This window comes from Esox lucius, chromosome 1 (genome assembly GCF_011004845.1).
Source record: "Esox lucius isolate fEsoLuc1 chromosome 1, fEsoLuc1.pri, whole genome shotgun sequence".
Classification (NCBI taxonomy): Eukaryota; Metazoa; Chordata; class Actinopteri; order Esociformes; family Esocidae; genus Esox; species Esox lucius.
This window is the reverse complement of record NC_047569.1, coordinates 11,737,803-11,762,485: the sequence shown is the minus strand read 5'-3', so window position 1 is coordinate 11,762,485 and position 24,683 is coordinate 11,737,803. Positions and strand designations below refer to the sequence as shown.

General features: G+C 43.1%; 2 protein-coding genes across 8 annotated transcripts in view; one reads left to right on the top strand and one right to left on the bottom strand.

Moving 5' to 3' along the window:
- aasdhppt (aminoadipate-semialdehyde dehydrogenase-phosphopantetheinyl transferase) overlaps nt 1-16,323 on the bottom strand; it is a 37,480-nt gene extending 21,157 nt beyond the window's left edge. Inside the window, exons 1-6 of the mRNA XM_010893742.4 lie at nt 15,353-16,323; nt 14,878-15,094; nt 13,677-13,798; nt 13,094-13,255; nt 6,009-6,071; nt 5,341-5,502 (exon numbers count right to left, since the gene is read on the bottom strand). Coding sequence (XP_010892044.2) covers nt 5,341-5,502; nt 6,009-6,071; nt 13,094-13,255; nt 13,677-13,798; nt 14,878-15,094; nt 15,353-15,496 — 870 coding nt within the window. The 5' untranslated portion in view covers nt 15,497-16,323. The remainder of the gene's footprint in view (nt 1-5,340; nt 5,503-6,008; nt 6,072-13,093; nt 13,256-13,676; nt 13,799-14,877; nt 15,095-15,352) is intronic.
- Nucleotides 16,324-16,532: 209 nt separating this feature from the next.
- msantd4 (Myb/SANT-like DNA-binding domain containing 4 with coiled-coils) lies at nt 16,533-21,920 on the top strand. 7 transcript variants are annotated; one of them, XM_010893745.5, is made up of 5 exons: nt 16,533-16,620; nt 17,228-17,282; nt 17,627-17,830; nt 19,326-19,595; nt 20,077-21,920. In XM_010893745.5, the coding sequence occupies exons 3-5, from the start codon at nt 17,627-17,629 to the stop codon at nt 20,824-20,826; spliced, it is 1,224 nt and encodes a 407-aa protein (XP_010892047.1). In that variant the 5' UTR covers nt 16,533-16,620; nt 17,228-17,282; the 3' UTR covers nt 20,827-21,920. The 7 variants fall into 7 exon arrangements, with proteins under 7 accessions (XP_010892047.1, XP_010892048.1, XP_010892045.1 ...); XM_010893746.5 differs by having other exon boundaries at nt 17,611-17,830; XM_010893743.5 differs by having other exon boundaries at nt 17,442-17,830.
- Nucleotides 21,921-24,683: the final 2,763 nt, after the last annotated feature.

Sequence of the window (24,683 nt, the reverse complement as noted above, 5' to 3'; positions counted from 1 at the left end):
ATATGAAATGTCTAAGTAGTCCTTAGGAGACATCTGAGGACCACTGGTTTAGTACTCTAGCAATCAAGTTTGACTTGATTTAAAACAGCTTGAGTTGAATTCCACACAGGGCAAAATGAGTAGAATTTCATGAACTCAGCCTGAAAACTGAAAATGAATCTATGTTGCTAAGAGGAATGCAATTAAAACATTTCTCTGCAGGGCTCAATATTCTTAATGCTGACATCACAGTAGAACTCCTATGTTTCCTGTTCTCTGATTCTGAGGGGGTCTTTGACGAATTACCAGTCGCAAAAGGGGTCTACAGACCTAAACATCTTCAGAACTAATGCATTAAAGAGGTTAACAACATTCCATTGGTTTCCCTCTGCTTGGGAAAACAGATGACAACACCTGCGGTTATCGGTGTGCCCCATCCAATCTCCATCACAGATGGACAAAAACACCTGTGGTTGCCAGCCCTCCATCGATAGCCCTGTCAGCCCATCCGTCCACCAGTCTGAGACCCTCGGGGGACTCCGCTCTGAATGGTGCTCCTTATTACCACGGATATAATTAGTGTGTGTCTCTGAGGGCTACCCCCAAGGAGAACAAGAAGATTATTTGAGTGTGTGGGAGGGAAGAGGCCCGGGGAGGGGGGGGGGGGGTTGAAATGGTAGCAGGTAGCATGTGAAGTTATTCTCTCCATTCACAGACAGGCGGTTGAGTACAGGTCTGGGATCATCCACTGCACACTTCAAGCAGAAGGGATGAAAGGGACGTGTGTGCACGCGTTGGTTACAGGTTGTAGAGTGCTCGTGTCATCGCGGCTGAAGACCTCTCACTCACATCCTTGCATTCTGAAATGTGTTTTACACACTAGCCATGATACACTCTTCCTCAGTACAGACGGAGAGCGAGACAGAAGAGGGAGTGTGAGAACAGGGGAGAGGGATAGAGATGGTGCTGGTAGAAGTCAGGCTGCTCCATTAAAAGCCCTGCTGGCTTCTAAATGCAAGCCTCTGATGGCCTACTAAATGTCTTTTACCAAAATAGACACACCGCCAGATGGAGGGAGGGAGAGAAAGAAAGTGAGAGAGAGGGTGAGGCACGGGGGGGGGGGGGGGGGGCAGGAAAGGGCGAGATAGCGAGGGAGAGATGTGAGAAAGGTGTGAGGGAAGCTAGTAACTCACACAACCATACACGCTTGCACACACACGGATAAAATGAGAAAGGCTAGTGTTAATCCACACACATGGCAGTCGCAGGACGAGACAGTGATGAAACGAAGGGGAATTAGAGTATGACCAGAAACAGAATACGACAGCAAAAAAGGAAGAAGGTTAAATCTGTGACACACTTTGATTTAGCAGGAACCTATTTTGGGACGTTCCCTCATGTTAACATTGCCACTCAGGACAAGGACACAGAATGAGGGAGAGATGGAGGGTGTTGTACGAAAGGATGAAAGATGATTGGAATAGAGATGTCCTTGGACATGGACAATCGCTCTCCAGCACGATATAAGTGAATTATCACCCCTTTCTCCACTTCCCTCCCAATCATTTTCACTCTCACACTTTTCCCTTCAGTCACAATAGTTATCCAGAAGCCTGTAGCGATGAAGGTTGAAAGGGGGAGGGAGAGAAGAACTGGTGAGCGAGAGAACGATGAGAGAGTTGAGAGAAAGCGAGGAAGAGACAAATGACAATAAAAATCAAATGTTCTTCCCCGCGTCTATCGTTAGCCCTATGCAAGCTGCCTGAATGCACATGATTGGCTACAGGAGACAATTATATGTCCCATCAGATGGTACATGAATGATGAGCGGAGTGGTATTCTTCTCTCCCCCAATGGAGAATGAGGCAGAAGGCTTACATGAAGCCATTCAAAGTTATTCACATTACCAGGGAAGATTTCCTGTAGGGCTGCACGATTAATGGAGTTGTGATTGAAAATGCAATATTGACATTATCTAAGCCTCCATCTTACGCAACTTTTGTAGCATTTCTGTGGTTCACTTTCAGATCTGGACAAATCCCTTAAAGGGGAATAATGACAGACAGTTAAGATCCATAAATCGTTTTAAGTAATTATTGGAATGTCTATGTATGCAATTCCACTTATTCAGGGAGAACAGGGTCAAATCTCTATTTGACCAAATTTGGTGAAATAGTGATTGTCTACGCGAAAAGCATGCTTAAACACAAAATGAGGAAAGCTCAATCGATTGTGGCACATGCCATATATATTGTGATGAATGTCAGTCGCAGGTTTTAATGTTTACATTTTGAAAGAAAAGGTCAACTTTAAAATCCACCATTGGCAGCCATACAAATTCTCCAAAAAAATTACCTTTTTAAAACCTGTTAATTCCCTTAAAACAAATCCATGTTGTCTCATTAGCTGGGAATGTTGATTGAAATGTTTAATTCAAAATATATGTTGGTTATGTTGCTACCAATCTACTACATAAAACAGAAAATCCTAATCTACATTAACAGAGACAGGTAGAATAGTTAGCACAGCTAGCCATCACTGGCAACAACAATACACAATTAATGACATCTGGGCAGGAGTTTTACTCCAGTTAGGGTGTTGCTTTTGGTCCAAGCCAGGCTTGGCTGCATTGATTTTAATACTTCGGGCATAGGGGTTGACCAAAATACCTTTTTTTTTAGAGCCGAATGTAGAGGATTTGGGGGGCCGATGGCCGATATTTACTGCAGAAAATCAATATGGGACCAAGAATAAAAATAAATTACAATTACACAAAAGGTTCTTTAAATTGTATTTTTACTTAAAAATGAGGAACTACGTCTCAACAGAAAAAAACTTTATACATGTAATATTAAAAAAAAAACAAGAAAAAAAAAAAACATGGACCTGAAAGTCCTTTTAATACAGTAATTTGCATACCTAGTAGTTTATCTACAGAACTGTAGGGAACAACACCAGTTTAGGCCCCAAAAACCCAGTAGAGGACCACAACATGAGAATTTCTTTAGCCTTGTTTAGGGGATTTGGAGAGCAGAAGGTGTGGTCTTACACTGAGAATCAACAGCGGATAAAAACTAATTGTGCCAGTCAAGGATGTTGATGACCATTTCCAGCATTTTATACCGAAAATAATCTATAATCCCAATGTAAATCTAACATCTCTGTGGTCCAAAATAGTTGTGTTCTTTCTAGAGCATATAGCATGAAAGTCAACGGTCAGTCAGTTCTCATGTGCGATTCCAAACCTAAGAAAACAGTGGAAATTATAGTATTGTCATTTTCCGTTCAAAGGAACACATTTTCCTAAACGGACATGACACTGCTAGCAACTTTAGCGGTCTGAAGTCAAGACTAATTATATTTACAGATTATAACTGTAGTTGGCTTCACTCATCACTTTTAGAGCCCTGCTGCGGTCTTAGTTACAAGAGTGTTTTAAACATGTTTTAGGCATGTTACAGACTCTTCCTACCCAGAACAATTTAATACAAAATATAGACTAGTGGTGATCTTCATTGGCTATAACCCAAAAGTCGATTCCTCTTATCCAACTACCAACAGTTTATATAGACACAATTGCAGCGGGTCAGATCAGGAGACCCTAGCTAGTAGCTCCAGTGGGGAGAACAAGTATTTGATAACCTGCAAACCTGCAAAATCGGCAGTGTTTCCTACTTACAAAGCATGTAGAGGTCTCCAGACCTGAACCCAATAGAAAATATTTGGAGGGAGTTGAAAGTCTGTATTGCCCAGCGACAGGCCTGAAACCTGAATGATCTGGAGAAGGTCTGTATGGAGGAGTGGGCCAAAATCCCTGCTGCAGTGTGTGGAAACCTGGTCAAGAACTACAGGAAATGTATGATCTCTGTAATTGCAAACAAAGGTTTCTGTACCAAATATTAAGTTCTGCTTTTCTGAATTATCAAATACCTATGTCAAGCAATAAAGTGCTAATTACTTAAAAATCATACAATGTGATTGTATTTTTTAGATTCCGTCACTCCCTGTTGAAGAGTACCTATGATAAAAATTACAGACTTCTACATGCTTTGTAAGTGGGAAAACCTGCAAAATCGTGTTCTCCCCATTGTATTTAACACACACACACACACAGTTAAACGGTTTATTGCCTAAATGGTGAATGTTCAAACGATAACATAACCAGCAACCTGACTATTCATCTTGTCATTTAAACTACTTAGTTAAGATCACAGTAAAGAGGGTTAATTATTGTTGCAAATAATGGTCGTATTAGCCATCTACCTAATTAGCTAGCCTTCTAGCTTACTTGTTGCATACATGTCTGTGTAAGTTATTAGTGAATGAAACAATATGAAGTTAACCCGCTAATGATTATTGGCTAGCTCGTCAGCCATTTATTTAGTGACTCGCAAGTCTACCGAACCCAGGCACGCCATTAGTAAATTAAACTAATATTTGCAAAAGGAGTTCAACTTTGGTCATTAGTGGAAAACCCATTCCTTTTTCAATAGTGTAATCTTACCTTACTGTGGGAGAGTAGAGCAAAAGCATGCACACATTATGATGGCGGTAGTTACATTTTTCAGTTGAAAATCGATGGCACGCTCTGGTTTAAAATGGACAGGGACTATCGTACAGGGGGCGATAAAACAGGGCCGACAGCAGATTTACTAGAAAGTATATATCAGTGCCGATGGGGCCTAAGTCAGGCTATCCAAACTTCAGTAACCCAGCAGTTCCCTTGCGCTAGAAACTACGCCGTGGGGATGTATGGTTATTAAGAGTTTCGGCTTAATTCTGGTTCTTGCAAACAAACTTGTTACGAGACAAAATATTGCTGAACGGTTAAGAAATGTTGCCTAACTACTGGCATTAGCGCAACGTAGCAAACTCCACTGCATTAAATGAGTATAGACGACAGCTATGATTTCTGTGACCTCATTCTAGAAGTGAGAATGTCTACACTATTTACACCAAAGTTTGAAAATCATAAATCGTTATTGCTATATTTGGCAAAAAACTGAGATTCCGTATTTTACCAACCATTACAACGACCAGGAATAATGGTTGGAGTGCATCACAGCAAATGTTTTAAAAGTAGTATGTAGACATTGGCTACATTCTCCAGATAACTGTAACTACCTCCAGGTAATACTGAACTCAGCACTGTAATAGCAACTCTGCTAGGCATGGATCAGCTAAATCATCCTGTAAGGAGATCAGACCTGCTTCAGCCAGGACATAAGAGATAGTATTGAAGCATTAAATCCCCCCGATCCACCCTCTGACCTCCCACCTCAGCAGACACTGAAATGTGACCATAACCACAAATCTGGGGTCAGATGACACAAGCCTAAATCCGAACCCAACCAGTGTCACTCATCGGTGCATGTCGCTCTGTCTCTTCGGGGCTTCCGCCTTCTTCTGGAAACTCTCCCAGTAGGAAGAGTCTTCTTCTAAGATGGGCGTGGCCATGCTGATCAGGTCACTGAAGGAGAGGAGGGTGAAGGAAGGGGAAGGACAGAGGATGGCCGGGGAAAGCTGGAGAGAGAGAGAGAGAGAGAGAGGAGGTTATACACCTATTTGATTTGGGTTGAAATGCCTGCAGATTAGGGGTGGGTGGTATGGACAGTAGAAGTGGTATTACCATGTGTCAAGATGAAGCATGTGTAAGTATTAGGAAAGTCACTGAATGCATTCAGACAGTGTTTTCATTGGGAAATAGTAGCGTATAGTAAACAAGTATCAGTGTCCAATAAAAAGCCACAACACAGACATTGTTGCCAAAGCAAATAACCAGTAGCTTTCCCTATGACAATGAAACTCATCTTTTTGTGAAGGTTTTTTGAGATGATTATAAGAATAACATGGTGGATTGCATCCTTCTGTGGTAGCGGAAACACTTATTTGAAGAACATTCCGTTAATAATTGTTCGCAGTTATTATATTTATGACATTTGGCCTTATATACAATTAATAGAATTATTCGAATAAGCCCCTATATATACCGTAACTGTCCAACATCTTAAATATACCGCAATACTCACCGCAGATTCAACCCCGGGTCCCAGTGCTACAGCCACATGGTGGTCCCTGTCCAACAGGCTCTCCTGATAGAGCAGGATGGGCAAGAGAGGAAATGAGTCAATGAAATCCACACATGTATCACTTGCAAACAGCATGAGAATCTAGGGGTCGGCTGGTACAACTGGTTAAAGTGACAAATGGCTCTCAATTTACTGTTCATTACGGAAAGCATCAGACCGGTACACCCCTGTACATTCTAACACATCAAAAAACCCTGACGTCGGCCATTTATCCTGGTCCCAGTCTTCCCCTCCCTCCTTCCTTTTCCCAGACAGTTGGCCCTAATCACGGACCCAGTCGGGGTAATTGTGTCCATCCTAGACGAGCAATCTCACCGGCTGGCCCTCCAGGGCTAATAGCCGCCTCACCCCGTGGAGGGAGGAGAGATGGGGGACAGAGGGCAGAGCAGATTGAAAAGAGAAAATAGCCTCACACCTTGACTTTTGAAAGTGAGGCAGTCTATTCCCTGTCCATTTCAAAATAGAAAAAAATGGAACATTGGTATTCAGTGCATTTAAGCCAGGATCCCATTAAATGTTTTTCACTTTCTGGTGGTGGTAGTAACATTTTTCAGTCAAAACTAGAGGGCACGCTCTGGTTTGATATAGACTATCGGCTAGATGCCCATAGAACAGGGCCGATAGCAGTTTTACTAGAAAGGCCCTATTGGCACTGATATATCAGAGATCTCTATCCCGGAAGATCAAGCTATACCTACTTTCGTACCCTAGCAGTTCCTGTGCGCTTGAAAATATCACTATGCCATGGGGATCTATGGTTATTAAGAGTGCTGCCATAATTTTGGCCCCGATACGAGAGAAAATATTGCTTAAGGGTTGAGAAAGTTTGCCTAATTATTGGCATTAGCGGAAACGTAGTAAACTCCATTGCATTAGATGAGTATAGACGACTGCTATGTTTTAGACACATTGGTATTCAATGCATTTAATCCAGGACCCCATTAAATGTTTTCTATAAGAATTTCCAGGGACCCCACCTCTACAAGTTGCCTTAAAAAAAGTTTTTCTAAACCTTCCAACATCTGAAAGCTCTTCAACGTTCTTTAAAATATTCGGCTCCCAATTTTGATTGATTTAATTTATTAGGTAATCCACCCAGTACGTATGTGAATACCACATATGCCCCACTGCCTTAACTGTCCACATAAGAATGTGACACAGGGCCGGTTCCAGGCATAAGCCATAACAGAACACAGTGGGAATGGGACTGTGCAGAAGTAGGATGTTCTTTTAGTTTCTTGATTCGCTGACAGTTAACAATGACAACTGTTTTACAGGTGAATACTGGCAACTGATGTTGTTAGTCATTCCCACAAAGATCCCATGTTAATGTGGCATAAAGTATGGCAAAATGTTTAGAATTGTAGGAAAATAATGAAGCTGCGCCATGAGGAAATTAGTGGAACTGCATGGGTATCCATGTCTCATCGCAAGAAGTGTAACCGCACCTCTTGCCATGGGGGGGGGGGGACTGCCGAGTGAATCTCCCATAGGGCCCCCAAAAGGCTAGAACCTGCCCTGGACACAGCATTGCCTACACATGTACAACATGAGTTGTAATGAAGCTAGAGGATGCCTTGCATGCACACAATACCTCTCATATTCAATTCCACAGTACCTGTGTGAGTCTCTGTAACCTTATTAATTCCCTCACTACTGGTGGCATGACCTTATTATGGCAGAGTGTGGTCGTGACATACCACAGGGTCACCAAGGAAGTAGCAAGACCCGGGGCACCAACTCATAAAGTTAGCCAATCAATACGCAGCATTAAGGGTCAGAGGGCACCAGATCAGCACTGTTGCTTGCCTCATCTGTATGTTAATTCTGTGTCTAACAGGTAGTTATGTGCTGAAGAGCGTGTGTGTCAATGGATAACCTTAGCAGTCGTTAAGGCTGTAGTCCTAGCTAGTTATCTCTCAATATTATGAACAATACAGAGGTAAAGGAAGAAAAATACATTATTATTCTGCACACTCAGGCAATGTGTGTTTGCAGGAGTGTGGTGAATTAATAAAGTTCAGCACTGCTCATAGAAACCTTATTCACTGAGCACTAAGCAAACCCTGAAATCTGTGAGATATTACAACACAACTGAATGTCAAATCTAGAGTACATTCCTGAGCATAACTATGCGCTGTAAAGAAAATGAGGAAATGTATATACATTGCTGGAAGTAAGACGGTCAAAATTATTGACAACCTTGCACTATTTCTTACAGACAACAGTTGAATACATTTATCTACTTATTTATTTGATCTGCAAAGGACAAATATGAATAATTTAGTAAGCATTATCTTATTCCACAAAGAAATCCTAAAATGGCTCAGAAAATAATACTACACCTCTTATTAGGCAGTCTGGGACACTCGTCTTGTGCATACCGCTCCAGTTTTTCCCAACTAGTAGGGTGCGTCCCCAACTGGTGTTTTCAGATCTCAAGGTTTTTCAATAGGATTTAGATCTGGACTCATTGCTGGCCACTTTAGGACAGTCCAGAGTTTTTTCATCAACCATTCCATTGCTGCTTTTTCAAGTGTGTATGGGGTCATTGTGCTGCGGGAACCATGACCCTTTTATGGACACCCAGATTTCTGACACTGGGTTCAACATGGTGCTCCAATATGCCTTGGTATTTTCCGGGTTGCATAATGCCATCCATCTGGTGAAGGCAAACCATACCAGCAAAGAAAACCCAAAATATTACTGATCCACCTGCACTTAACTATAGTGAAGGTGTTTTTTTCTTTGAAGGCTACATTTTTCACAAAAATCTCTGGGTCATCGGAGACCAAAATTAACCACTACAAGTGATTGTGCGTATTGCTAAAAAACATAGCAGCACAATAATTTGGAACAAAATGTGAAAAGGTTCTGGAAGGGGAAATATTTTATTTACATTCTTTCTTGCAGTAGAAAACTGACATTCTCAGTGGTTCTACAAAAAAGACTTTCCCATCCCCTGTGCTTCCTAAATTGGGCTTATACTTTCATCTCCCAGGGCTGTCTCCCTTCATTTCCCATCTATTCCGTGTCGAGAAAACATCTCAACAGCAGATCCATAGTGCTGTTCTGTCCCTGGGCTGGCGATCAATAGTTGTGCTGCTTGTGTCAAAACAACCAACACCAAAAGACCATTAGGCCAACAAAACATCCACAGAGGACAGCTGATAGCATGATGGACCACACCATTTTCCCAGCTCTTGAAAGTCAACCGACCAAATACATTTCCACATTACTGCAGACATCAAACCCCTTGGTCTGAGTAAACATTAAACCTCTTTAAAGCCTTAGTCCAATTAGACATTAAACCAGTTTATGTTTTGCTCTGATTAGACATTTAACCTGTTTAAAGCCTTGTTCTGATTAGATATTAAACACATTAACTCCTTTAATTTAAACTTCAAGTGATGGACTTCAGAGTTGGTATGTAAGCTCTGCCTTCTCCAATGAGTGAACCAATCACCGTCATTTCTTAATTGCAGGCTAATCTGCATCAAGTATGTTTATTGACCAATCAGCACTTGAATTCTTTAACATGTACATGCTTATTTTATATTGTTGTTACACTATCACTTGTAATTAATATGTCACAGGTGCCTATTCTTTTATGCAGGACTGCTGACCAAAAAAAAACCCTAATCAGCTGGTTGATGTAAATGATGTTCTCCCATAAAAAAAGAGCCTCTAGTTTGGTCCTGGAGATCATCTGTTTACCTGGGAAAAATAAGCTAGCTGATGAATGCATTTTCAGTTAAATAACTAGCAAGGGGTTATGTCATTTTTAGTGCTAATTTGAAAGACTGCTTTCATTGTCGGTCATGTTTGGAACCTGCCCATTCAAGTAACACACAGGTATGAAGCCAGCTGCTTCAACGGCGTAAGTAAGGTTTGTGGCCACAACAGGGCTAGTATGCAAGCCTGCTTAGTCCGTTATAGTTTGTATAAATAAAGTTATTCTCAATTTCAAATGTTTTAATAAAGACACTTTATATAGTCACATGAATCAAAATCATTGCTAAGAAAATCTTGAAAATGTTCAAGGCTAGAAGTCTAAGACAAAATTTGCACGGCAACATTTATACAAATTGATAGACCAATCAGTGTATTCTTATGGACCATTCAGCCATCTAGGACAGATGTTTAAAGTGGCTGGGGACTGAAGGTAAAAAGTTCGGATTTTGGCAAAGAGTAGTCAGCCATGCTTGATGTTTAACATTCTCCCTCAGCCAATGGCAAAGATGCTAAAGGCTTTGAGAAAGATGGCCCTAGGAAAGACAGCATCGGCTTGCCAGGTTCAAGTGATGAGAAAGCACGTATGCTTAAACAAAAATACCACATGCAATATTACCTTGAACAAAAATAATGGGGTTTTGGTGGCCTAACAAGGGAGTGGATATACTGCTACCTGACGGACCCACATGCTGAACATTCTATACTGTAAGAATGCAACAGTTAGGGAGTTAGTCAGAGCCTCCTGTTGGACATACAGAGGAGAAAAGGACCCACTGGCCGCAAACACCCAACATCTTTCCTGATTTCAGGAGGAAGGCCAATGGAAAACACGTTCTGGGGTTTTGGAGTCTGGTAAAGCTGACCACACCTCAATGACTTGTGCAGCAGGACTGGAAATGGACAGACTGAACCACAGACTGAACCACAGACTGAACCACAGACTGAACCACAGACTGAACCACAGACTGAACCACAGACTGAACCACAGACTGAACCACAGACTTCCTCTGATTCAGATGTGGAAGACTCCAGTCGTTGCGGAGGCCTCCGTTACACCTTGATGGAACACCTCAGTCAAAGGGATTCTTTGGGCTTGTTTACATTACGAGAGAGAATAACACGCAAAAATAGACTTATGTCTGAATTATCATTTCCGGATCATTTATATTCACACCAGCATGTTCAAGACCGGTCACGCAGGACTGTGGCCATCAATGGTGGGAAAACGTTGAATTATGCGTGTGCACACTGCACAGAAACTTGATACCGTTCCTACAGAATTGTCGTCACACTTGCTAAACTCCGGTGGGGCTCAACCGACAATTTTGCGCATGCTACCTTGGAAGTTGACGTCGCAAAATAATCTAACGTCGAGTCTACTTCGCTGTGCCTTGCAAAACATAGCGTAATATAAACAAGCCTTTTGATACCAGACAAGAGGCAGCAGGGGCCACTCTGGGATGTCTTCACCACTGCCTCATGTAACATCAGAATGTCGGCATTGGCAAGAATATTCACTGTTATGGTGAGTTTACAGGTTCTACCAACCAAACACAATCGAAACACTTTGGTACACTGCAAAACATGACCTCTTCTGTATAATATGCACTTACTTAAATGTAATGGAGTTCCCGTATTATAAAAGGTCATCATTCAGATTAAGACTTGTACATTGCCAGACATGAGAACCTTGTCAACATGGTAGCTACTGAGGTGAGACAGATGTTTGGATGCTGCTGATGTTATTTTAAGAGGAACCCAACCCACCAGACACTGTTATTGCAGGTGGAGCCCAGAGGGTGGTCATCTAGGAAGTGGGCTGCTCATTTGACCGCTACAAGGAGCAGACATTGGCTGACAAAGTCCTAAATAATGGGAAACCTAGTGGTATGGAGAAGGAGGTGCTTTCTCTGCTCATAAGTGATTGGCTATTCAATATGTTTGAATCCTTTCAACTAGGATGTGGATTAAAAAAAAAGTATTTAAAATATCCATGAATGTGCAAAGACCTCAATCACAAAGAGACAGACTGCAGTGAGCAGTACTAGCCATCAACAAGCCCTCACTAATCTGTTGTTCGAGGCAGTAAAATGCAATAGGGAAAGCATTAGCTTCAGTGCTCAGCTCTAAAGCAAACCGATAACACTGGAGCTGGGTAGTTTTCCATTTAGCTGCTAATAAGACCATACTAAGCTGCATTTAGCATGTCAAGAAACAAATGTTCTTCCTTTCTGACAGACTGGAGAACATTTTATAAAGTTTAACTGAATGAACTGCATCACAGGTGGCACATTTTTGGTTTGATGACAAACAAGAACATTCAGCTAATGTTAGTCATGGTAGCTAGCTACATTCCAAAGAAGCTGATAAATGCAACACTGACTAAGCTATACACTCATTTGGATGGCACAGAAAATGCTGAAAAAGGATAGTATGTCATCATCACAACCAGAAAGCAGTTATTGTTTTGTAAACTTACACTGATAAAGAGGGAGGAGGCATTCTACAACATTGGAAGCATTCATAGATGTGAAGTGATGTTGAACATCCTATTAAAAACACTCACATAGATCATTTTGCGTTTGTGTTCAGTTAAAGCATTGTTTGCCTTCAACTAAGTGCAGTGATTTTTAATTGGGAAAACATTTACTTGGGGCCCAAGTGATAGCATAGAAACATTTGATTAATCAAGAATAACTACAGAATTTGATTCAGAAATTTGCATGACTGTGACAGCTCAATGATGTTGTATTGAGGAGCATCTGACTGGGCACAACCAACTTATTTCACCTGGCAGCTGTCTCACTTGTCGCTGGCAGTAGCTAACCTGGCCAGTGTGTTCCATCAAATTGATTATATTTGATTTAGGACAGCAGCCCACATGAATAAACTTGTAATATGGCTGTAGCATTAGTAGCCATCTAGATGTCACTTTGATACAGACTAATAGAAGGCAGCAAAATAAACCGTAGGGGGAATGAGGGAATGTGCCCTCGCTGAGCACTGCTGTATTCACAGCCACAACAAATGCTTTAGTGATTTTCACAAGTACTGCATAAACATCTATGTTTTTTTACAACATAAACAATTACTTCAATCCAAACGTAAACACTCAAGTTTAACCTTGGCAGACACGTTTCAAATGATCAAAGCCACGTTCCTAGCTGCAGGCACAGATGCAGCCTTTTATCAGAATAGATTTTGTTTGTCCACACTCACCTCTTCAGCTGCACGACATAATGTCACTGAATTGTTGACCAGGCGTGCATGCGATGTTTTGCCATGCTCACCTCAAAGACCCAGCCCTCCTCTAGCTCCTCGTCCAGGTGCATTCTAGTCCCGTTGCACACCTTGCCTTCTGTGAGCGGCTCCTCTGTGAGGTGAAACTCTGCCCTCTGCAGGTTGAAGCCCAGCCCTGTCCCAATCGCCTTAATGAAGCTCTCCTTCAGGGCCTTGAACCATAATACAAACCGAATACATCTGAAGTTCCCTCTTATTGTGTGCCAGAGAGAGATTGCACAGTATCAAAATATACCATCACAGCTGTAAATAACAGCCACTGGTGAAGCAGAAAGGCATTCAAAATCAAAACGCTCACTTATCAGGCTGAACAGAGTTATGTGAAGGACTGTAAGTGTCTCTGAAGTCAAGCCTTGTTACAATGGAGGGAAGACAGTGAAACCACAATAACAGAATTACAAGAAATGTCACTATGGCAACAGGGAAGCACTAAGATTAGTAATTACATATAAAATCAGCCTGTGATGACCTTCTGCTGCCCTCCCAATCTAACAACATGTCCGGGGGGAGGGGTCTAGCATGAGTACACTGCATAGCACTCTGGGTGTGAGGGTACGGTATCGCCATGGTTACCCAGTGTCTGTAGAACATGGTCAGTTGCTCCCATTCCGATCCTGCGCTGCGGATAACACTCCATTCACGTTCCGTAAACTGCCTTGTCATAATCTGGAAAAATTGAGGTACCGAACTGCTACCTGGATTTGAAGGGGGGGGGGTTCATAAAATAACATACAAAAGCTGAGTTTAATCTCTGTAATTGAGGGAACAGTGAAGGAAACGTTAAAATGAGACAAAATCTACACAAAAACATTACTGGCTCCCAATCATTTATTTATGATCATTACTTTCCCCCTTCCAGCTATCTTTGAACATACAGCTAGAGATAGACATTCCCTAGAGAGCGCTGCCACTCTCAGGAAATTTTAGACAACATGGGCACCACGTGGTGAAGGGAGGAACTGCAGGACATGGACATCTGAGGACTTCTGAAGTAGACACAGGGATTCGCAAATGACAGCACATCTATAAGGTTTAAAGTGCCTAGCTATTCTCCCTGGGGGGGGGGGGGGGGGGGGGGGGCGATGGACACAACGTGAACTTTAAGGTATATCACACTAACTCTGTTTCTCTTCCTCTTTTGTATTTCTCAAAGGAACGGGGCTAGGCATCACGATCACCCCTTTCAGATGCAGAGGTCTGTTTGAAGGGGGTGGGGGAGTGACAGGTTGGGGGGGAGTGACAGGTCGGGGGGAGTGACAGGTCGGGGGGAGTGACAGGTCGGGGGGAGTGACAGGTCGGGGGGAGTGACAGGTCGGGGGGAGTGACAGGTCGGGGGGAGTGACAGGTCTGGGTTAGGAGATTAGCGCCCTACGGGCTTGAAGATGAGAATGCCAAATGAAAGGTGGTGAGAAGGGTGAAAAGGAGACTGGTTCTGGAACTATAAAGGGTATATGGGTAACATGGAACAGAGGGTGGATACAGTCTCACACACTGCAAAATGATACTTTCAAAACTGAGTGCTTGTTGTCAAGGGAGTTATATTAAGTTAGCCCAGGTTGAACTGCACACAAGGGGTGAGGGAGAAGTGCCTTTCTCAGCAGTAATCTGTGCCGCTCAGCCAGGTTCTAAACAAGGGATGGTAGTGAATCATCCAGAAACATACGTTAATGTTTGAACATGAAACGTTCTTTGAATTTTCAAACCAGTTTTTAATGGGAAATCAGATTAAGCTTTAAGCATTACTAAAGCACAGCACGCATGCCCACCCACACACCTGGCATGGTGGTCTTCATTACATCTACTCCCACCAGCAGCCCCTGTTCAGCAGCCAGTACAGTGTAGTCGCCCTGGTGGGAGAGGTTAAAACTCCAACCCCCGGCTTCAGGGCTGGCGAGGTATGGCTTTCCTCTGGGAGTGCGCTCCAGATGGAAGTCAGCCCAGGGGACACCTATCTTCTCACACACCAACCTCCTTAGCAACAACCTCCCAGCCTGGGGGAGAGAGATATCATGAAAAAACAACAACCTGTCTTGGAAAAAACTCAATAACATAATAGTCTACCACAGAGCTGAATCTCAGTGAGTTTCACTGTGACATCTGATTAGCTGTGATTAATCAAGGTCCGATGATGACTAGAAGTGTCCATCAAGTGTCCATGCTTGTAGCAATATGTTTGAACATAAGAATTCATAATTAACCAACATACCACAGACAGTGGTGAATTTCTCAGAGAATAACATTCTACACACCATGGCTGATTTCGCATCTTTGGAAAACATGAATTGTCCAATCCGTTCTCTCTCTTCACGCTGCACACACCGGGACGCCAGCAGCCACTCCGACCGGGTTGGTGTCCATGAGCCACCACGGAACGCCCACCGAACACCTCCCATCGCCGCCAGTTTTAGTCAGTTCCACTACCTCTCAGCTAACTCTCGTAATGCTGTCACCAGCAGTCTCAACGTTACTAATTTATTCAAGTAACGTGCAATTTTTCCGTTGGCTAAAAAACTGAAGGTTGCAACCGGAGTTCCGAAGTAGGCCAACAGTTCAATTCTCAAAGCACTACCAACTCGACATATTCTGCGCATCCTTGTTTCAAAGTGACAATATCACGTGATAAATGACGTCCAAAGGTCAGTTTGATCACGTGCTGTTCCGATATTATACGTAATTTGTTTCCACAGCTTGATGCGGAATGCCGGTTTCCGAAGTTCTTCGAATTTATGGTGCAAACACCGGCCTCTACTGGACACCGTTTTAAACAATTTAGGTACTAACGTTTTGTAGATGGGTAATGTTTTTCGGTGGCGCACCAGGAAGTGTCCGGGACAAAAATAGAAATAGGTGGTGGCATTTCATTAGAACCCTGTTAGAGTTTAGAAAACGTTGAGTTGATGTACCACAATTTTGGTTGATATAATTCGTTTAAGTTAGTATAGGCAAGCTTTTAATCATGCGAAACATAGTCCGATGCATAGTTTTAAAAGAGTAAAGTAACTGGAAAGCAGTTACGGGATACAAACCCGCCCTTATACTTAGACCTTTTTTTTCAATGCGCACACCTAACCATTGCGCCACTAATTGTTATTGAACAAGACGAGAAAAGACGGCTTTATAAACATTCACATGTGTGATCTGTATTCCGGACCAGCAGATGCCACTATTGTTCACGTTTTATATAAGCTTAAAATAATTAACCGTTTCCGACGCCAACCTCAACAGTTTCAGAAAGCTGCGGTTACGCATCACTACCTTTGTGACCGAACATCATCCTCTGAAGTCAGGTTATGAACATGATTACTAGAAAAACAGCGTATGACATCCGTGGCCCCACATTACTGAGATTCACATCTGCCAAAAACTGAAATGGGGTTGGATGTAATACGTCAGAAGTGGGAGAGGCGCAAGATCGACCAATCGGAAAGATGTTTACAGTGCGTCGCCAAAAAGCTGTCGTTCTCATTCAGTTTTTGGCGTTGATGAGCATCTGTGATTTATCCTCTACGATTGATTGGTGAGTTAATTTAAAATGGTCATAATTGGCATTACATTATGTAACATATTTTACCAGGAGAGCGTGGCCATTCAACTGGGCCAAATAAAAATTATCTGTGACTGTGGAGGATTTGAATTTTGACGATGTAAACGTGCTGGTGTGTGCATTGTTGTTAGCTGGCAAGCTAACGTTTGTTAGCTAATGTTAGCCGGCACAGCTGTGCGTTGAATAAACAACACTGATTGGGCAACGTTAATTAAGCCAATTTATGCTTTTCACACAAAGGTTATTTTCATTTGTTCTTGCGTAACTCAAACTATATCATTTTATCCATGCTTTATTTACCTCAGAAGAATGGCATGATGGCTTGCTAGTCCCCCCAATTATCAGTCAGCGCCAAAGCCAAAGGAATGATGATTGAGGACATTGTTTGAAAATACTGCTGTCTGCAAATAAATTATTTATTCTACGATACTTAAATCAGTTTTTTGGGATTGTCAACGCACGCACCTATTATTGAACAAGATACAGTCATAACATTGGAATTCGTCCAAGATTGTTTAGTAACCACCTTTCGGTTTGACTAATAATGTTGTTGCTCTGTGGTCCTATGTTTGTCTTTCAGGAGGAAGCTGATGCCTGTCTAGGTGCTCTGGTTGCCTAAGGACACACCTGCTCTGGTAATCACCTGTGCTGTGACTTTTGACCTTTGAATCACCAAGGGGTGGAGACAGGGTTCTTCTAAATAGCAATCTCTCATCCGATGATTTACATCAGTTGAAGACCAACTCCAAGCTAGCCTGACTGCTCTTTCTCTCTCTCCCTGTCTCGCTCTCTAGCTCGTTCATCCGCACGTTCCTCTTTCATATATTCTCTATGCCTCTGCCCGATTATGTCCCTCTCTCTTACAGAGTCTGTCTGTAAGACTCCTCTCTCTCCATCCCTCTCTCCATCCCTCCTTGATCTGTCTTTTTCTCCATCTGCGTGCGCGCCCCTCCTGACCGCCAGGCTGGATTTCCTACAGATGAAACACCTGAAGAGGAAGAGGAAGAGCAACTACAGCGTGCGTGAGACACAGACCCTGATCCGGGAGATCCACAAGAGACGAGACGTGCTGTTCTCGCGCCAGCAAAACACAGCCATCAATGAATTGAAGAGACGAGCTTGGGAGGAGGTGGCAGGAGGCGTCAACGCTCTCGGAGAGGGCGAGCTACGCACAGCTGCAGAGGTGTGTCGAGGGGACTTCCATACTGACAAATTATTTTGAGAAGGAAGTAAAGTATATAAGGGATGTATTTAAACCAAACAAAGGTACAAGGCAGTTCAGTTTTGGTCTGCACTGTGATCACGAGTACATAAAAAAACCAGAAATAAAACATATATTTTTTTAAATTTTAAACACAGGGTTCAACATTAATGCTGGCCCAAGCCAGTAATACCTAACGTTGGGCCTGTAGACAAAGACAGTCATAAAGTAATTGTATCGTATTAAAATGGTTGCTTGTCAACTTTGTCACTCTTTCCACTTCGATTTTCGCTTGTCTGTGGCATGTCTTCTCCCCCTGGGTATGGTACAGTACCGGTGTTGTCTTTTTGACCAATAATATTCGATTGCTCATCAGTGTTGACCAATCATAGTTCATAGCGCATTCTAGAGCAGGGCCCAAATATTGTATCATATGAGGCAAAGCAAATGCAAGCATTTTTGTATTCTGTGAAGTAACTGGTTCAAGCCAATAAGACTGGGTCGTTTATTAAGGGAATGAACAACTACCGAAAACCTGCTCTTAAATCCCGGCAGCTTGTCGCGTGTATGGCGGCCAAACGGGCCGTTGACAACCCACCGGCTGCAACAATGAACGTCTGCCTGCTCCGAATGAATGAGGTGGCGCGTAGCCAAATTGAAAAACGATTTACGACCGCCTATCATGTTGTGAAGAGGGGGAAACTACGTCCATGACAGTCTGTAAATGCAGATAGACAAACCATACAGACATGTCTTGTCAACAGTAAGCGCCCGCCTAAGCGCTTGCTAGCAGCGACACACAAGAAGCCAGTCAAACAACTAGTGCAAGTTCTGTATTGTGTCATGTGTATGTTGCCATTAATAAATTAACTCAATTATTTTATTTACATGCTTTTATGTCACATCAAGTTAGCAAGGATCTTCATGAAAACATGATAATGATATTTATAGTAGCTAATATTTTGATAACCATTAATTAAAAAGTCATGATGGGCGTTGCATCATATTTATGTAAACAGCAATTGCTTTTATCAGCTCTCATGTCTCATATCACAAATCTGTGGTATAAATCATTATACTGATGATATATTTACATACTATATATCTGTAAAATACAATTATATTATGTTTTTCTTTTTTAATTCTGTTCAGGCCCGTAGATTTCACACCCTATCGGGCCAGTGAGGGAAAAAAAGTTAGCGTTGGACCCTGGTAAACAAATTATATTATTATATTTCTATGTTCTTGTGTTCACAATGCAGACCGAATGAAGTCTTTCTGTACCCAGGTCCTGTACGAATGCGAGTACAGTTACAACACGAATGCAACATACAAGAGTTGCGTTTCCAACAGCTTTTTCCAGATGTTCTATTGACAATTCAATTGCGTGAGCAGATTTAAATAAAGTTTCTGATGACTGGAGTTGTCTGACATTGCCACTCTATGTAAACTTTGCATGTGTGTTTCCATTTTTCAGGTGAAGCGGCGTTACCTGGACTGGCGGTCGTTGATGAAAAGGAAGCAGCTCCGGGCTGAGCTGTCTCTCTCCACAGGGCTGAAGGCAGAGTATGAGCCCTCCTCCCCCGAACACGACGCATCTCTTGGCTCGGGGGACCAGTCGCTTGACCTCTCTGGCTTTCCTAAGGAGTCGCAATGCGACTGGCAGGACCTGGCAGATCTCGGGGAGCCCAGTGGACACGCAGTAGCAACTGGTGTTAAGATGGAGGAGGAGGCCAATGGGTACAGGGTGAGGATCAGTCCATACCTGAGTGTATGGGATCAGGAAATCGGTTTGGGGGCAGATTTGAATGAGTGTTCTAAAATCTGCATAAAGAAAATGTTCCAATCTGCAGTGTGTTCTCCCAAACTGACAAGTTCATCGTAGTCCAACAAAACAATGTTTTTTCTGTGTGAGCACCACAACACGTGTAATCACATTACTGCAAGTGTACTCCAAAATGATGGTAATTCTATCAATATTGGCACTTAAAGGCATTTCCACTAATATTCTACTAATAATAACCAGTAGTACTGTTTTGTGTAGATCAGTCAAACGGCAGTCGCCTGCATGGTCTACTTCAATTTTGAACAAGCCCATTGTATATGTTAATCCCATTTTCCATCACACCTGTTGTGCGAATTCTTTTCTTATGGCATGAATTAACTTGCACGAAGACTGATGTAGAACGTGGTTCATCATTTCTTTGTTTTGTTTCTTCCCTTATCAGCTGGAGGGCGATAGCGGAGAGGGGGATGGAGAAGGTGAGGTAGAAGACGACGACGAGGAGGACTGTTTCCCCTCCCTCCTACCTGACATGGGAGAGCGTGACGGACGCATTCCTGAAGTCTTCTCTCACATTGATGAGTTCGGGATGCCCAGCGCCTCCAAGGGTGGGACAGCCTCGATGAATCGGGACCTCTCGTTGGGAGGCCTCGGCGGAATGGGCTTTGCTGGGTTAGGACTGGCCAATCACGAGAGTACGGGGCTTTTAGTTGCCATGGAGAAGCAACGCGTGGAGCTGGAGAAGCAGCGCCTCGCTGTGGAAACGGAGCGGCTGGCAGTGGAAAGAGAGCGGCTGCTCCTGGAGAAAGAGAGACTGCGGCAGTCCGAGGTGGAAAAGGAGCGGCTGCAACTGGAGAGAGAGCGCCTGCAGTTAGAGAGAGAGAGGCTGAGGGTGCTACTCCTGAACCAATCCGAACGGGCCCCCCCCCAGCAAGGCCCGCCTTCCTCTTCTACCTCCACACCTACCACCTCTTCCCTGGCCGTGGATGGAACGACTGACAGAAAGGACGACAAACCCTGGCTGTCTGTGATAGACCTGGAGGGCGAGAGACTGAGGCTGGAGAAGGAGAGATTACAGTTAGAGAAAGAGAGGCTGCAGTTCTTTAAGTTTGAGTCTGGACGACTGCAGATAGAGAGGGAGAGACTGGAGGTGGAGAGGGAGAGAATGCAGCTTCACAAGGACCAAGGGCACTGAGAGGGAGGGAGGGAGGGAGTGGGGGAGAGAAGGGATATCCATGAGGTACGTGCCTGGAGGGAAAGGACCGGCCAGATATGTACTTCTAAGAACAGAGTCATCTCAGTGGCCCAGTAAGGCTATCTGCTGGCTGTCTGTGTCATCTCCCGTGGTCTTTGCTACTGGAAGTGTGTGTTTTAGGACAACCCAATTGTGGAAGTCCCGGAGATTAAAAACATTCAAGTGTTTTGAGTTAGGGTTATTTGAGGGCTTTATGGTAGGGTTGTCCCTAGGATCTCACTTGGCTTCTACCTTCTTCCTTTTCTTAGTACTGTTCAGTCTGATCCACAGTTGGTTGAAACAAGGTGCACTGGTCGACCAATCAGACAGTAAAACCATCAAACTGCCATTAGATCAACTGGGGATCTTCAGTCGTCTCCTAGTTCATAACAGGATTTCTTATCAGTTTTGTTTCCTCTCCGAGGCAAGACCCAGACTGCAGCTGAAACTTAGCAGCTTTGTCCAATCACATTAAAGTATCTCCCTGCCAATGTTTCTGTTAAGTCTGTGACCTGTCGCATTAACAGGGGGATTGAAAGTAGTGGTCCATTTAACAATGTTGATCTTTTGATCATCTGTGTCTGTATAATGTGTGTTTGTATAAAGTGTGTGGTTGTGCACAGGAAGAAATGGTCCCCCCGTTGAAGTTGTGTGTAGCTCAGTTACTGTCAATATATCGTCCAAACATGGACCTAGTATAGCTGTAAATTCAAAGCACAAAATGCTTTATCTATAACTGTGACTGTGTTCCAACCAGTGTCATATAAGGCCTTATTACAGAGATCTCTTTTCAATTGTATTGTCTTTTCTAATTCTGTTATTTTGATAGTGTGTGTGTGTGTGTGTGTGTGTGTGTGTGTGTGTGGTTGTGTAACCTGAAGTGTGTGTGTGTGTGTGTGTCATATGCCCGTTGTCCAAGAAAAGAGTAGAACATCTCTGCTGGTTCAGTCTTAAAAAAAAAAAAAAAGGGCAATGACTGAAGATGGTGCTGCCTATATGCTTTTTGCATTTGCCTTTAGGACTCAATAAAGGATAGGAAACAATTGTTATTTTCATATTTCTTGCTGCATGTTTTTGTGAATACATCTGTGACCTGACATCTATATAATCTGAAATGTTGTAATCATTGACACCCCATACAGTTCAAATCATACAGACGTTCCACTGCAGGATTATTGTATTAGTTTTTTAGTTTCAGCAAGGTAAGAATGTGATTCTGCTGCTGATGCAAAACTAAAAAATATGCAGCAATTTGGCACTCTGCTCAGAAGAGAAGAAGCTATCTATACATATAATAATATGTATCAAATACAGCGCTATGGCTCCAGAAGCAAACAGGCTTCTTAAATGTTTCAAAAGACCTTGTATTGATCCACACATGAATAATTTGCCCTCTTGAAGGTACATGGTCTATTAAAGATTGAATTGTCTTGCACAAGTGTCCGCAACTTAAACCACACTAAAAGTCCAAACACATATAATACAGCAATAATGCGTGGTTGAAATTGAAAGGAAATACTCCCGTGGTAGGGCATTTCCTGTTCACAATAGATACATTGGCTCAGTCAGAAAATTCCCTTAACAGATCTAGCTGTAATGCTACGAATTGGAACAGAACCCTTAACCATTGTTGTCATCAAATATGGCCTTTTCATCGTCCTCTGGATCAAGAGGTGCCAGAGACAGGGAAACGGTGGATGGAGCAAGAGGATAGCCACAAGGAGGAGATGGGTGACATGAGAGGGAGTAAAGGATGAGCTCAGTCCTCAGGAAGGGGTAGGCACCCGAAAAGAGGGAGGGTGAAGAAGGAAGGGTGTGAAGAGAAAAAGGTGTGAGTGTTTTCAGCAGCAGTGATGCAGCAGAATGCTGTGAGAAACCAAGTGGACAGAATTTTAAAAAGGGGAGATAGAGGAAGATGAATGAGGAAAGGAGGAGGAAGGAGATAAGCATGACAGTGGGGGGAAAAAATGGCCTGCCAATTCACTGATACATAGTTTAGCTCAGATGAGACTATGGAATTAGGTGTTCTCAGGGCTTATAGGTAGTCTGTTCGAGACCTGTGAAACGCCAAGGATAATTAATAGTGGATCTGGGTCAAGCCGATTTTCGATTTGATCTCGAAGATGCCAGACCAATAGCTGTACAGTCGGAGCACAGGGAAAAGCACTGGATGATTCCCATTTGCAGTTTGACTCTGAGAGGTACTGGGAAGATCCTGTGTTTTGGAATAGTGTAATCTGTAAAGAATATTGAGTAGTATAAAACAATGTCTGAAGTTGATTGAACAGGTATGAATGTATTCCAGACTGTCATCCAGTCTTCTGTGGAGATTTCAGTGTCTAATTCCTCCTATCCTGCCCTGGTGGCATCTTCTGAGGGTGGTTTGACAGAGTATTTTGAAGCACCCATCAAACAGAGAAAGGTGCTTCCTCCAGACCCACCCTCACAGAGGATGACAAAATGGGTGACAATCATCATGCTCCATCCTGAGGCAGGTGGACAAAGCAGGAGAGTCTAGCCAAACCATGACAGCACAGAGGGGTCAGCTGAGATGCCTTGGGCATCTGTTTCGGATGTTATGGTCCCGTCCCCCGGGGAAGACCTAGGACATGCTGGAGGGACTATGTCTCCCGGCTGGCCTGGGAACGCCTCGGTGTCCCCCCAGAAGAGCTGGAGGAAGTGTCTGGGGAGAGGGAAGTCTGGGCATCTCTGCTTAGACTGCTGCCCCCGCGACCCGGCCCCGGATGAAGCGGAAGAAGATGTATGTTATAACCATATATTTCTATGAGACCTTATGGTTTGAACGGGACAGCAGTGGCAAAAGCAAAGATCCTAGTCTTGTCTCTCTGTGGAGATGAAATCTGTGTGACAGGAGTTGTTTTTTGATCCATTGTATGAACACTTCCTATATGTTACATTTCCGTAGAACCGCAAACAGGGCAATTCTACTTGGATTAAAGCTTTTTTCACATCAAAATATATAACACCAAGGATCACATTAGTTAAGATAAAGTATGCATACCCTTGGAGAATTGATAAATATGTACCATTTATAAAGAAAACATGAGTGAGCAGGCATAGCACGTCTTTCATTTATTATGGGATTCACATTCAACTGTAGGTTATAACAGAATGGCACAATCATGAAAAAACATGACAACAAAGAAAAACATAAACTGACCCCTGTTCAAAAGTCTGCATACCATTAGTTCCTAATAGTGTATTGGCCCCTTTAGCATCAATGACAGCATGTAGTCTTTTGTAATAGTTATCTATGAGGCCCCGAATTCTTACAGGTGGTATAGCTGCCATTTGTCTTTGCAAAATGCCTCCAGGTCATGCAAAGTCTTTGGTCTGTCAAGTTCCTGTGTGTTTGGGGAAACATGATATTTGGTTGGAGTCTGGCTGTTTTTCTTCTGTGCTTGGTAGGTGCAGGTGGGCGTGGCTGTGCAGGTGTTGGTCCCTCGTTCGGCGCAGCTGCTGTTGATCAGCTCATCAACCACCTGTATAAGAACTTCCTGATCCAGCCAGCCTGCGCCAGATTGTTCTTCGTCCTCCCGTGGTAACCTTGTGTGTGACAGCATTGGGTTGTTATATTCTGTAATCCATGTTTGTTACTTACCTTGATATTCCTCTCGTGTTCCAGTTGGACACCTTGGACTCTGCACTGCCTTCTCACTCGCCTGCCACACCACAGCCGAAGACCAATACTTCATGAATCATCCTCCCAGAACTGGGATTGCCTTTTGTCAAGACTCAATCATTAAATCCTTATTTTATTTTTATTTCCATCGTCTGAGCCTGTTTTTGAGTGTGCT

What these genes read in the sequence shown, in the direction of transcription:
- msantd4 (XM_010893743.5), top strand. Translation starts at nt 17,495, where the DNA reads ATGTCCCTCTCTCTTACAGAGTCTGTCTGTAAGACTCCTCTCTCTCCA. An exon ending in AGCTACGCACAGCTGCAGAG is followed by an intron (nt 17,831 to 19,325) that starts GTGTGTCGAGGG and finishes TCCATTTTTCAG; the next exon opens with GTGAAGCGGCGTTACCTGGA. An exon ending in AGGAGGCCAATGGGTACAGG is followed by an intron (nt 19,596 to 20,076) that starts GTGAGGATCAGT and finishes TTCCCTTATCAG; the next exon opens with CTGGAGGGCGATAGCGGAGA.